Source organism: Microplitis mediator, chromosome 5 (assembly GCF_029852145.1).
Source record: "Microplitis mediator isolate UGA2020A chromosome 5, iyMicMedi2.1, whole genome shotgun sequence".
In the NCBI taxonomy this organism is placed as follows: domain Eukaryota; kingdom Metazoa; phylum Arthropoda; class Insecta; order Hymenoptera; family Braconidae; genus Microplitis; species Microplitis mediator.
Window position 1 is genome coordinate 12,201,801 of NC_079973.1, and position 15,461 is coordinate 12,217,261.

At 30.7% G+C, this 15,461-nt stretch overlaps 1 protein-coding gene across 1 annotated transcript in view; it reads left to right on the forward strand.

The window, feature by feature from the left end:
* The window catches only part of LOC130667966 (uncharacterized), a 184,725-nt gene that overhangs the window by 84,689 nt on the left and 84,575 nt on the right, over nucleotides 1-15,461 (forward strand). The window contains exon 2 of the mRNA XM_057469914.1: nucleotides 9,790-10,884. Coding sequence (XP_057325897.1) covers nucleotides 9,790-10,884 — 1,095 coding nt within the window. The remainder of the gene's footprint in view (nucleotides 1-9,789; nucleotides 10,885-15,461) is intronic.

Consider the following 15,461-nt stretch of genomic DNA (forward strand, 5'->3'; position numbering starts at 1 on the left):
TTTGTTGTCAAGAAATTAATAGGGGTATGCGCAACAAATTGAATTAAAAAACTCAAAATTTTTGGAATTGAAAATTTTTTTTTAGTAAATAACATAATACGGTGGTTTTTATCATTTTCAACCTTCCGCTATGTAAATTGCGAATTTTCAAAAAAAGGGAAGTTATTGGTTTCGGACCGATTTTCGAAAATCGAGTTTTTATCAAATGTCGACGTTTCGAGGTCCTAGGAAGCTATTCTGACTATTGTGTGTGCGTGTGTGTGTGTGGGTACGTTTGCACACATTTGCACACACGCACACATACATTTGCACACAAAACTCCGGAATTCCGAGTGGCGGAGTGAATTCGGATTTAATTTCAATCCGAATTGTATAATCTATATTGAATAATCTACAGAAAAAATATTTAATTTTTGCAGAATATTATGTGCTAATATTACATTATGTTATTTATAAAAATAACATTTGTGAATTTGTCAAAATAACATATTTTATTTGTAAATTTTACAAATAATGTCATCAGTAAATTTTACAGATTTTTTTCTGTAACTTTTACGGAACTGTTTTTTCCGTGTAGTTGTATTCCGTAACTGAATCAACAAATAAATTTTAAAAATCTAAACATCTGTGGGAAAAATTTTTTGTTTTTTTTAAATATATTATTTACTCTTAATTAAATTTATAAACTTAAGGCAAAAGTAGAATTTTTAATCACCGCAAATGCCAGAAATATCAAAACCATTAAAGCTGGTGTTAAGACAGGAAGAAAATTAACAGGGAAACTTAAGTAAATAGTTAATGAACCACTTATATTTCAGATGATAGAACATGATACGTCGAAAAAAAAAATAGAGAACAAAAAACTTTTTATCGTTCACCGGAAAATGCGGTCTTAAAAATTGCATAATTTTCTCATCAGAAGTTAGCGTATATTACAGACCCAAGTTTTTATTTACTTTTTTTTTCAATTTTTTAGTAATCATATAAGTGTCAAAGACTTGCTTCCGTAGGCGTGGAAGTAAGAAAACGAAGAGTGAATAGGATTACTAGACGAAAAGATAAAACGAATGGCAAAGTTAGTAGATTTGCAGACTTTGCAAACTCATGTGAGATGGCGTAGCATCTGATTTATTTGACTAGTACAGATTTAAATCCACAATTTTATGTCTTCTTGTAGGCGGTCCACAACATTTTTGGTTATTTCCGGATTTTATAGAATCCTTTGAGACTCTCGAATAGTTTGTTGTACCAAAGTGGAACTAGGAGTATTTTATAAAATTTGTATAAACTTTTATATTGTTAAATCTGTTAATAGATTTTTTTTTTTTTTGTACGTATTTCAACTTCTTGTGATATTAAATATAAAAAGTTATTTTATGTTTTAGAAAAACACAAACTTTTATTTACGTTATTATATATTTATGTTTATAGATCTAAAGTTGCGTTATTTTGACGGTTTCGCTCAATGCTTTGCCATTATAGATTGAGTTATTAACTCTTTTGGTGATGTGTTTACTTTTTGCTATATCGACAATTTATATAGTGTATATAGGGGCATTCCACGCCAAATCACCGAGGTCGTGGACCTGATCATTATTTATTTAGTCCATTTTTTTTACATGTTATATAATCCTGTTTGAAAAACACATCCATTAATTTTTTCGAATCGTTATATCGCTTTTTTAAAAAGAAAAAAATGAAATAAACGACATAAAATTAATAAAAAATAAAATTTTATACTAAAGATAGTCTGGTAAAATTTTTCAAAAATTGCATAAAATTTCATGATATATCGCAAAATTTAACCGACAATGTTCATAATTGGAAAAAAAAAATCAAATCCTGGACAAAAAAATGTAACACGATCGTATATATTGATCTAATGGATAAGGACATTACTGAAACGGATTAGATATGTTTTTATTGACAAAAAAATCCCGCCATCTGATGTACCTAAATATGGATCCTTCCAATTCTAAGTCTATGTTGCTATTCACTGCACCGATCCACGTACGTGATCGCGTATGAATAAATATTATATTTATCGAGATATGAAGTTCAAACTTCCATAATAATTCTTGTAAAATTTGATTAAATTCTATATGATATAGAAAGAACTTAGAGTTTTTTCAATAAAGTATACGACATGTAATAATAATATATTGCATAGTTAGGATACTACACGAAACAAAAAATATCGCGCTTATCGCTCACCAACGGAGAGCGACATTTGTATCGTGATTAGTACTAAATTGTTTCTTGATTTTCACGATATATATATCGATATGAATGAAACACTAGATACTTATTATAATGATCCTACGGATTGTGAATATACTTAAGTGTATAGTGATTGTCAGTTAACGTATCCATATCGTACCAAAACGGATCGTGATTATCGCGATCTACTTCTCAAGCGCTACCACTCATAACCAAGTTATTAAACTTTATAACTCATCTCTTGCAAGGAACAAATGCGAAGTTGTTATACAGTGTTTATTTATAAAATTATTAATTATTTAAAGCACACAAAACTACGATGAAAAAATACGAATTATATATTTAATGCAAGAATTTCTTTTTTTTATCGATTAATTTTTTAATTTATCTTCGAAAAAAAAGACTGTAAAATTTACATCAATTAATTACGTATATTCTATTACTTTACATTTCTTGATATTAAATAATAATTTTTTATTGCACCTATTAGAATTATTAACATGTGATTATTAATTCCAACTAAAAATAAAATTGTAATGAAGTTAAAGTTGAAAATTTATCTATTTTAACCTCAAATTTTTTATGGCTATTTGCCTATGTAAATTATTTAGATTTCTGGCGTATCGTTGACAGAATGATTTAAAAGATAATTATTATAACAAAACGGATCGTTACTATAGCAAAACGATCTTATGATTTCGGGATCCACCTGGATCGCGATAATCACGATCCGATAGACCAAGACTTTCCGTATACAAAGTATAACCAACCGAGGAGAGTGAATATCACGATACCGTTGAGTAGTGACCTTAGTAGAAATAATCGAGTTTTCACTCGATATAAACCAGTAACTGGCCAGTGATATCGAGTAAAAACTCGAAATCGCGCCACCTACAACTAAGTCATAAACATTGGTCACACCGACACTGTACCTTTACTAGTGTGTGTGTCTGTTTATTTTTTTCTGTTAACCTGTACGCGCTGTTGTTTTAAAAAATATTAAAAAACAGAGTGAATTAATTAAAATTTGTGTATGTTAACGTGGAAATATTTTACAAAATATATTACAAAATGGATGCGGTAAAAAAAGTTGACACAATAAATGAATTGCGACTGTGGGCGATAAAATCAAATATTGCAGATTGTTATTAAGACGAGTTGTTAAAAATTTTGCAAGCTGGAGTTCTTCCTGAGTTACCAATAACGGCAAAAACATTTTTAAATAAATGTAGTGTATCTTTTGAAATTGAAAAAAATTCCAGTTCTATTAATCTAATGATGTTATTTATTTCATAATATAAATAAATATAAATTAAATGTTTATGTCATATCGTTTATTTAACATTATTTTTATTTTATTTGACAATTTTTTATAACCCTTGATAACCTCAATATTCAAAATTGATAGTTTCACTAAAGCCGCCATGTTTTGCTCGATCTCTAGTAAAACTGGCCAGTTACTTGACAGAAACTCGATATTACACTGGCCAGTTACTGGTTTATGTCTAGTTAAACTGGCTAGTTACTGGCTAAAAACTCGATATCATTTCTACTAGGGGAGCGCAATATTTTTTTCTCCGTGTAAGATGGTCTTTATGTGGCGAGGGCAACGTTTTCAGCACGAATCGTAGGGTCACATACACGGGCCGAAGGCCTCCAAAAAATTTCGGATTTGATATTTTTTACTCTTTACACGTGTGATATTTGCAAATAACTATAAAACAATTGTATTGCAGGCCTCGGAAGCGAAGCGGAGAGGTTGTGCTTTATAACCAACCTGTCAAGGTCACACGATTTCCACTCATTAAAGTGCATATATTTTTTTTCTATTACTCTTACACATTATGAAAAACACATCAATATAAAGCTGAAACACTAATAAATAATCCTGATACTTTTTTTAATTTGTCTAATATGTATTAATATAAAAAAAAGTTCATTAAAAAAAATTTATCGTGGACGTCCATTAGTCTGTGGTTCAAAAAAACGGCGTGGTACGGATATCTCGAGAACGACTTGACGAAACTACTTAATTTTTTTTTCAAAATTTTCAGAAATAAGCAAAGAAGGTTCCTTTCGAAAATCACTACTGTAGGCCTTCTCGTTTTTTTAAAAATAAATCATTACGGTTAAAACCGGCAATCTTACATGTAAACAAACACACACTGCCGCCATTTTTCATTAGGAATGTTCTCCTTATTTATTTTTTTTTTTACTTTTATTACCGTATATTTACCATGGAAATTTCTATGGGAAAAGAGCGGGATATTCAATTTTATTCGAAATTTAACTTTTAAAAAAAACATAACATGAGCGTTCGAGGCGTGCACTTTTGGATTTTCCAAATTTTTTTATAATATAAAAGTCATTTTAATAGTCTGCTGCGATATAACTTTAAAACGTAATTTTATTATTTTTAACTTTCTTAATAAATTATATTTAATGAACAGTTTTGGTTGTCCATTTTAGCCCTCATTATATAAGAAATTTTGATAAGCTTGTTATCGGTCCGAATTTATTGACGTCTAGAAAATTTTGAGGGACCCACTTTGCCCCCTCCTCCCCTATAACTCGGAGAGGTTCAGGGGGCTCGCTAACTGTTATACAAGTTTAAAACCTGGCTGTTGATGGTAAATCGAATCGATAATCGATTTAAGGATCTATGAGAGTCGACTGAGCGTCATTGCTGACACGGATACAGAAGATGGAGTATTTAATTTTTATCAATTTTTACGTCGGTTATATTGACGCTTAATTTTGTTTAATTGTATCTGATAATTTATACGTAAATAATTGATTGAACGTTCGTTGATTCGATATTGGAGACGTCCAATACTACTGAGTTACGTAATTTAACACATGGATGCCGATGTGTAGCATAAATAATTTGGTAAGCGTCGTTCTCTAGTCGAGCTCGAATCCAGAGCATTTTGAATCGTTAATTTTATCAATTTGAATATCATATTATTAATTTAATAAATGCAAAAATTAATGCTCTACAAATTGAACAAAAATTGTATTTGTCAATTATCGTAATACTATAACACATGGTTGAAATTGCTAGTTGAGCTGTATCGGTAAACAGTCATTTGTACTCGTGACTTTCAGTTATTTCGAGAAGGCTGTACTATTTATTATTAAAATAATATTCTGAGTTAGATATTACTGACTTTATGTACTGTATGAATAACGAATGAACGCATGAGTATTGTCGAGTTTGGCAAATGTATAATCGCCGATTGGTTCATTTGAACAATGAACAAATTCGTTGTGTTGATCAATTGTTAATGTTGTTAATTCGATCAATTATTCATTTTTTTCATGTCGATCAATTGTCACTTTTGTTAATTCGATCAAATATTAATTTTATTATGTCGATCAACGAGGTTAATTTGATTTTGAGCTGACATACGTTTTTTTTTTTTTTTTTTTTTTTTTTATTATCGAGTACAATTACCAATATGTTGATATAAATAAATTCGTTGTTGATTTTTTTTTTAAATGAAGAAATTGATTTTCTTCACTCGTCGCATGTAGAACTTAAGTCTCCTTTTGTCAGGTGTGTATCATTGTTCAACCCATCATCCCTCTACTGACCACAGGGCTGCCGAGTTGATCAATGTTATCGACGATAGAGGTGGTGTCTCGTTAATCAAACCCAGTGCCTAACTTTGTAATTATTCGTTCTAGGTTGGCCAATTACCTGGACTCCACTTCCAGTAGGTCGAAAATAGTAAAAAATCCGTAACAATATATGTATATCCAGAAGTATCTTATGAAATGTACAGAATTATTTCATCTCCGGTCTTTTATCAACGAACATTAAATGAATCTTTAAGGAATTGTGTGCTGAATATTTGAAAATCTACGAATTCATAATCCAAAAGCACAAAAAATTGCACAGTTACGAAAATAAAAATGCACCATCATATATTGATTAAATCGTTTTGATGTAGAAAGTATTAAGAATTCAGGGAGTTACTGATGCGAGATCGCATTGTGCTAAGCGATAATATCATTTAAATCTATATTAATTTTTAATATAATTAATATTGATTAAAATTTTATGAGCTTTTTAAAATCAACCAAAGATTTTTCCAGTCAATTTATGACGATAATCAAAAGCTATCGTTCCATTCATCTTTGATATAGTGTACTTGAGGATTAAACGAGACCATTTCAAATGACAATCAGGTTGATTGAAGAATGAAATCGTATTTGATTTCGTGCAATATATATTTCTTATACATAACATATAAAAGCTGCGAGTTTGAATGACTGAAGCCAGTCAAAATGAGACCATTTAAAACCAATAGCGTATGTATAAATCCGACTAACTTGGTTGTCTAGAAATGCTTAAGGGTTTTGAGGCTTACAAAAAACAAATATAATTCTGACATAACCAAAATGAAGTCAGATTAATTAACTGGGCAGAAATTTGACGTTTTTCATTCCTATACTCGGCGCGATACCGACATGGTCTGGGTTCAAATTCCAGTTCGGGCTATCTATATTTTTCTCAATTTATCTATAAATTGTCTTATTGAGAAGGTTTGCATGTTTAGGTTTCCACTATATATAATTTTTATATATAAAAATGGTTATACCTACACGGTAGGAAATATTTTGCGGATATCACTATGCCAGTATGGGCGTGAACGCCATACTGTATGGTATCGAAGATTTTTGTAGGTTATAAAATTGTATGGATAGATGATTCAACCATTGCGGGAATAGTAACATTGGCAATAGTTGTCGCGAACGCCGCAATGTCAGTATGACTGTCAGGCCCATACTGCATTGCCGTATCTACATTGCTTCTGGCCGATAAACCTAGTCTAGCGACATCTATATAGTGTTGGTGGTAATACGATAGTATACATTGATTGACACGCCAGAAATTATAGCGGGAAAAACTAGTAGCATTGTGCCCTCGACATTGTAATATGGGTCTCAGGGCCATGCTGTTTCGCCGTGCCTGTTATGCATACGTGTGAGCAATACAATAGCTCCAGTACTATACAGTACAGTAAATAACGCTATACTTCTGGGACTCGATCCTGTCTTGGAACATTTCACATACTATTTTAGTCTTGAGACCTTACCAGCATGGTGTTGAACGCCATGTATTTCTTACCGTGTAGGAATGACTGATTATTGTGAACCTGTTGACCAGCGATGATCTAACATTAGCCCTAGTAGAAATGTTCAATTTTTTACTCGATTAAGTCTAGTATCTGGCTAGCGTTCATATCTAGTAACTGGCCAGCAATCTTATCCAGTAACTGGCTAGTGAAACTAGGTAAAAACTGGAAGTTGCGCCACCTATAACTGAATCGTAAACATTGGTCACACTGATGTTCTACTTATACTAGTGTATGTGTATGTTTATTTTTTCACTTTAACCTGTAAGTTGAATAATATTTAGTAAACATCAAGAAACAATACAAATAATTAACAAAAAATAAAAATTGTGTCTTTCAAAATAAAAATAATCGGTAATATATTTTAAAAAATGGATGAAGTTAAAAAAATCGACACCATAAACGAATTACGGTTGTGGGCAATCAAAACAAATACTCCAGATTGTCATCTAGACGAATTATTAAAAATTTTACGAGGAGTTATCCCAGATTTGCCAATGTGTGCAAAAACATTTCTAAATAAATGCAGTGTATTCTAAATAAATATTATTTTTATTGTTTTATGTTATTAATGTTTCTCGTTTTATATTTAAAAATATAATATAATAAATTAATAAATAAATTTTATAACTTTTCCGTGTATTATTATTATTATTATTATTATTATTATTATTATTATTATTATTATTATTGTTGTTATTATTATAATTTTTAATTGTAATAAAATCAATATTTAATACTCAATAACCTCAAGATCAACAAGAGTCGCCATGTTTTATTTGCTATCTAGTAAAACTGGCCAGTTACTAGACAGTTACTGGATATTATACTAGCCAGTTCCTAGCTTAAGTCTAGTTAAACTAGCCAGTTACTGGCCAGATACTTGATTACGTTTCTACTAGGGAGGTTGCTTCGACTGTCGTCCGACAGGCATTGAAATTTAGAATTTCGATGCTGGTACTAAAAATTATATTGTACTGGTAAAATCTAAATTTTTTAGAAATATATTAATATTGAAGGATACAATTAATTTTACTATTCTAAAGTTAATGACTACACGGAGAAAAAATACAGTAAATTTTACTAAAAAATATGAGAATAATTACTAAATTTGGATAGTACTCTTGAAACGCTCATGATTTATATGAAAAGTTCATAAACAGATAAGCACATTTTAAAAGTCGTTCAGTAATTTCTCATATACTGGTTATGGAAAATCTCCTATATTGCATATTCATTTTTAGTTATATTTAGTAAATTTTATTGTCCCGATTAGTGAATTTCACTATATTAGAATGGAAAAAAAAAAAATAAAATTTTTATTAGCTTTTTAACTTTTTATTATTATTGCTATCATTTTGATTATTATTGTTATTTATGTCATCTGTATTGGTGTTGGTGTCGATTCTTATTTCTTAAAACTTCACTTGTTTCAACCAAATTCGAACCCCGATCTCCCGCGCGTGAGTCCTTTCCTATGTCTGACGGCCTGATGTCTCCTTTGAACAAAAGTTCCAGAACTTGTAATACATATTTGTATATACTATCCCCACCAACTTTTAATTTCATCTATACATAATAGAATTTACTATACAGATAGTAAAAAAATATAATCGTGTTAAAAAAAAATTACTTGTTATAAATTAAATTAATAATTTTCAACTTTTAAAAAAATGTTGTAAAAAAAGTATGATTGTTATTTAATAAAATTCTCACTCTAACTACGGTCAACATAGGGAATGCATGTTAAATGTACGATTTTTAATTGTTAATATTTCGAAATTTAGTACCGCTTGGACTATTTTAAAAAATTCCTACGTGTACAGGACACTTCAAAGTATTCGTATTTAAAAATTGAAAGATATCGTAAAAAAAGTGATTATCCGATGAACCTCCTTAATAGTACTTATAATAAAATTTACTATACAAATAGTAAAAAATATAATCGTCTTAGCAAAAAATACATTACGCATAGTAATTTTGAATATCTTATTATGTAATTATTACTAAGTAGTAAATTTTACTATAGTATTGTAATTTTTACTATACTTTTTTCTCCGTATATTTATAAATATACGAATGATTAATCGGTGGTAAAGCTAAATATCGATTAAATGCGATTAAAAACTTTTAAACTGAAAAATATTTGCCTCTAAAGTGGAATTGTAATATTCAATAATCCTGTACCAAATAAAGTCTAATCATTTCTTTCATTTCATGCAACACGATGCCTTTCAAACAAAATAACCGAATCGCGAAAGAACAAATCGCTTTAAATATTTTTTATATCATTCAAAAATATGTTGTTTTCCAAGTTAAACTATTCTTATTTCATTAATTTGAAAAGTTGACAAATAATAGTTTTTCAATTAAAAACTCTTTCGATTCAATGAAAATCTAAAGAAATAAAATTTAACTTTTGCAGTTACTACAGTCACTTCGGGAAGCACTGATAAAAAACAAGAGCCGGAAAGGAGTATCATGGTTACTAAAGGGAAGACAAAGTCATTGGACAAGGAAACGAGCATCTCATCGTGGCAGAACTTACTAGAGAGTGTTATATCAACCCCAAGAGAGTTTTATCCTACTCAACGTCCAGAAGTGTCAGATTCCAATATCCTATCACAGAAGATGGTATCCTTCGTTCATATCAATGCATTGAACGACATAACTGAAAAGACTTCATATATCACTCATAACCACAAGATGGAAAAGGTTATTGATCTGTCAGAGCATAGAGTAAATAAAAAAATTTATAAAACTGATTCCGAGTTCGTTGGTACAACCATTTTCCCATTTACTAAAGGGAGTTTGGTGAATCGAATTTCATTCCAATCAGTTCCTAGCCAATTGGCCACTCCGGAAAGAAAGGAAGCTCGTTTAACGAGACTCAGTGGTTTCCGTGCGACCACCGAATCGTCAGCGGGGATCGAGGAGAAAGCAATGGGAAAATTTTCGCAAGGAAATTCTGTAGGAATCGAGAAGTATGGAGGAAACGTACTACGGACTCTCGATGCAACCACGGAAACCACTGAAGTAAACTCGATCTCATTCGGTTCAAGAATTCAAATGAATTTAGCCCTCACGGTTGCGGGAATTGACGACGAGACACCACAAATCTTTCAAAATCACTCACAAACAGAAAACAATATTGAAATACTTTCCCACGCAACTGATCTTTATTCAACCATCCCTCCATTACAATTTCAATCAGGACGAGTCGTAAACCAGGTGAAACTTGTTTCCACTTCTGTAACTACTAAATCCACTGTTAAAGAAAACATAAAGAAAGAGCATCAGTGGCTTTCAACCCAGCCGAACATTTCTCTTGAGGTTGCCCAGACTAGTGAATCAACCTTATCGACCACAGCTGTAAGTTTACCACGACGTTATATGCGAGATATATCAGATAGCTCTTGTGACAAATTTAAAATTGGTGATGAAGCTAAACAAGAATTCTACAGTCCCAACTATCCACACAATTATCCACCGCTTCAAGATTGTGTGCGAATTCTCGAGGGTGAGTTTTTTTACTTTTTTTTTTCTTTTAACTTTAACTTCTTCCAATTGGAATGTCTGACCTAATGTTATTTGACAATCGATTTGTGGTTTCAACGTACGCAAACGTTAACTCGTAACGTACTTGAGATAACATGTTTTCTGTGTACCAAATGCGTTTCAATTTTAGTTACATTTAGCCTTTTAGTATATCGTTCGACCGCTAAATGTTACACTTGGGATTAAACACTAACCCCTGAATACATTTTACCCATTTGAAATTAAATATCGTATACAATGTTTGTTATCGGATCAGAAGATAGTAAATATTTACGATACGTATCATGAAAAAATTTAATATCGATGATCTCATAACTTTTTTTTTAATTAAAAAAAAAGTCAATATTGAAACGTAATTAAATTTTGACGAGCTATATTTTAGATTTAGATATAGTAAGCAAGGAATGTGAGATTTCCCGAGTCGAAATTTAAAACCTTGCTAGAACCTAGATATTATAGTTTAAAAAAAAAAGGACTTACTGAGTACTTAATTTTTATAGACAAACAGCTCCTATATACAACCTATAAATTTCAGTTATGGGTGAAAATGACATGTTTAGCCGTCAAATAGGCGTTAAAATTTATAATGATTGATACTCATCAGAGCTCAAACATACTACAAAAGCTTACTTAGTCCTATCCCGGGAAAAAAAAATTAGATCAAATTAGATCTGATGTTTCAGATCTGAACAGATCTGCATTTTGGCCAGATCTGTTTAGATCAAATTAGATCTACTCTGATCAGAATATAAAAAACACTTAGATCTACTCAGATCAAATTTGATCTAATTCGCAAGATCTAAATAGATCTGTTTTTTTATCTCTATCCTAATAAAAATTGATATGTCTGATTAAAAATATATTTAGGCTTTTTAATATAAAAATATTATTATTATATTAATATTATTAGGTACCACAAAAATAAAAACATTATTAGCTGAATAAACAAAAAAATGTATTTATTTTAATTACGATAGACTTTTTAGAATTATCAAAATTTAGATGAATGTGTCAAAATTCAGCTAGTTAATCTTATAATTCTAATATAATGTAAAGAAATATTTCTTTATAATCTGTACATATCTAATCTGATCAGAGCAGATCCGAACTTTTGTTTCCGAGAAAAAGTTATATCAGCTTAGATCTGGTTTGATCCGTACAGATCCCATTAGATCTATTTATATTTACTTCATAAATTGATCGTTTAATCAATGTTGATCTATTTTGATCTGACTAGATCTAGGTTGATCTGACTTGATTAGATTTGATCAGGGTAGATCTGGACTATTTTTCCCCAAAGAGAAATGTCATATCTGATCAGATCTAGTTTGATCTGAGCAGATTTACTCTGATCTGGGTTCGGTATAAATTATGATCAAATTTGATCTGAGCTGATCTAATTCGATCAGAACAGATCTAAATTTTTTTCCCGGGATAAATTCTAGACTATTTATTAAGACCTAGTAGACTTACTTTCAGAAAATTTAGTAATTGTGTTTATTATGCTAAATTTTAAATTCCAATCATCTAGAATGATTAGAACGTTTTTCAATGCAAAAATAGTTAGTGTTATAATTCTTCTTAATCGAATTAATAATTATTGGATGATAACTTGTGAAATAAATTTCGTAACAGGTAAAGAACATCTACACCGGCGGCGGCGTTATTTTAATACTGGGGAATTTTTCTTAACACCGGTACAGAATATTTACACCCGTGGCGGCGTTATTTTTACACCGCTTTCGGTGTTGAAATTTAACACCGCTGATTTTAACACCTGCACCGCTTGGACTTACCCCGGTGATTTTTCAGTGTATAAAATACCGTATTTTATTGCAAATTTTCCGTACTGTATAGTAATTTGCAGCAAATTACCGAAAGATACGGTAATCACTGGTAAAAATGCGGTAATTTACAATAGAATACGGCAATTTACGATAGAATGATGTTAAATTTCGATCTTTTAGAATCCATAGGAGTTAATAACAGTGTAAAGTATGAAACATACTTTTTAGGCCTACTTAAGAATCTCAAGTACTGAAGTAGTTCTATTGAAGCATTTTAAGTGCTCGATCGCCCAATTTCATAATCGATATCTTAGTATTTTTAGTTCCAGTGGAGTCTTGTCAACATGATTCAATACATATGTCAAAAATTGTATTCTTATCAGTTACTGTGTTTCGAAATTGGGCAACTAAGTTTCGAGTGAAGTTAAATTTTGACTAGGGATTGTTATAACTTGCCTTAAAGTATTAAAAGGAATCAGATATCTTACAGAAAAATTGCATAAAGCTGAAAAAAGTAAATTTAAAAAAAACGAAATCCACACTCTGTAAGTAGATAAAGAAAAAGTATTAAACCAGAGATTAATTTTTATCAAAGAAAAGTTCACAGTTCGCATACCGGAAATATAGGAAATCGATAACTCTGCTTTGTTCAACAAAGACAAAACAAACTTAAAACTTTAGAAATCGGTTTTATAAACAGTAAATTCCTCATTTTTTTTGCACAGGTGCAGAAATAAAATTTGTATATCATTTTGTCGCGTTCCCACACGAAAAAATATACATCCCAGCAAAATAGTATATATCTGGCTTATGTCTTCAGTATTGTCATATGTATGCTATTATGCCGGTATATATTCCATTATTCCCGGATATATATTTTTCGTATGGGTTGAAGTAATTTATAGGTAATGAATTCTTTTACGTCAGTGATAAAGCAAATATTCATGTACAACATCATTTCGTTGTAACTACGTTTTATACGTTAGATTAAGATGAATATGTCGTTCAATTACTACGCTTAATATGAAAGCTGTTTCTACACCTGTTTCCCACGCATAGCCATCTGAGTCTGCGTCTGATTTTGCAATCATTTTTATCAGTTATTTTCAAGATTATTTCTTCCATAAATAAACAGTCATTCAGTGAGGTCAAAATACATACAAGACAATTTAGTCCGAGCTCTCAATTTCATCCCCAAAGTCCACTCGTTGATCGCAGAAAGATAGAGTACGACTAAAGGAAAGTCACCTAAAAAATTGGCGAGCTTCCCTAGAAAGTCGTAAATCACTTCTTTCGCTTCTTCCTCGCCCATTTTTTTTATTTTATTTTTTTTTACTTTTTCTCTGTGCAGTCAACGACTGTTGAAGAAGCAAAGCACGCCAATCGATCCACCCCCATAGCAACCCGAGCACAAAAGAATCTAAATAAAATAATGTTAAATACTTATTTTTCTCATTAAATATATACTGGGAATTAATAACATTAAATATTTTGCATTTAATTGATTTTTAAAAATTTTTCTGAGCACAAATCAATTTTATAGTGAAATAATTTTTTTTTTCCGATTAAATACTTCTTCGATTGGAACATGCTTTTCGAACATTTAAATACTAAAATATATGTATATAAAATTTTATATATAGTTCTCGCTTAGATTTAAGTCAGGGTCGATGTGCTCTACTAGTGGAATTAAAACAGCCGGACTTTTGGCATCTAGAAATAGTCACAGACTAGTTGTATTAAACATATGTCTGTTTTTACTAAATGAATAAGTCTCGAGGTCAATAGAGTTTCGGTAAGTGTAATAAGAATGTCAAATTTCGAAAGTTCGTAGTTTCCATTATAAAATATCGGGAAAAAATGAATTAGATCTACATCGATCTATGTAGATCCACGCAGATTTATGTGAACGAAGTATACATAGATTCCCGAGTCAAAATTAAAAATGTGATTTGAGCCTTCAAATCCTCCCCGAGAGTAAGGAGGTTCAAATCATCTTAGAATATGAAGATCCATACATAAAAAAAGTAATTTGGATCTAAACGTGTTAACTTTGTCTACCTCACCAAGTTTAGGTTCAAATCATCTCTTTAAAAAGGTAAAATAAGCCTCCAGAGCCTAAATTTATAGATCGAGAAAGACTCTCATCGGATCGCGTACAACTGGTAAAGAAACAGAAGGGAAAAGGGGGCCACTAATTAGAAATGACCACCATAATCGAAAAAAATTTGAAATTTAAAAATTCAAAAAATAATGTTTTAGTAATAAATGTTTTGTCGTAAGATTAAAAACAATAAAATCTAAAATATTAATAATAATAGCTCCAGATATACGAATAGGTGTACGAATAGAATAGTACTAAGTCATTCAAAATTCGAATTGAATAATTAGAACCTTTAACTTTTTAGAAAAATAATCTGCTGCCACCGGGATTCGAAACCAAGACCTAACGAATATGAAGCACAACCCCTGCCGCACTGCTATTCGAACGATCACGATCAGTTAGAAATATCTTTATCTAATTAGAACGCAGCTATTGTTGTAGCAATAATATTATGCTAAAGAATTATGCTCATTAGAAGTTAGATATTAAAAGTATGATAGGCCTTGGAGGGTTAAACATCGTTTTAAAAAGGTGATTTAGTCCTTCATGCGTTTCGTTTAGGGCATTGAGGACTTGAATAGCATTTTAAAATGTATGGTAGGCCATGGAGGGTTAAAATACCATTTTAAAAAGGCGGTTTACTCCTTC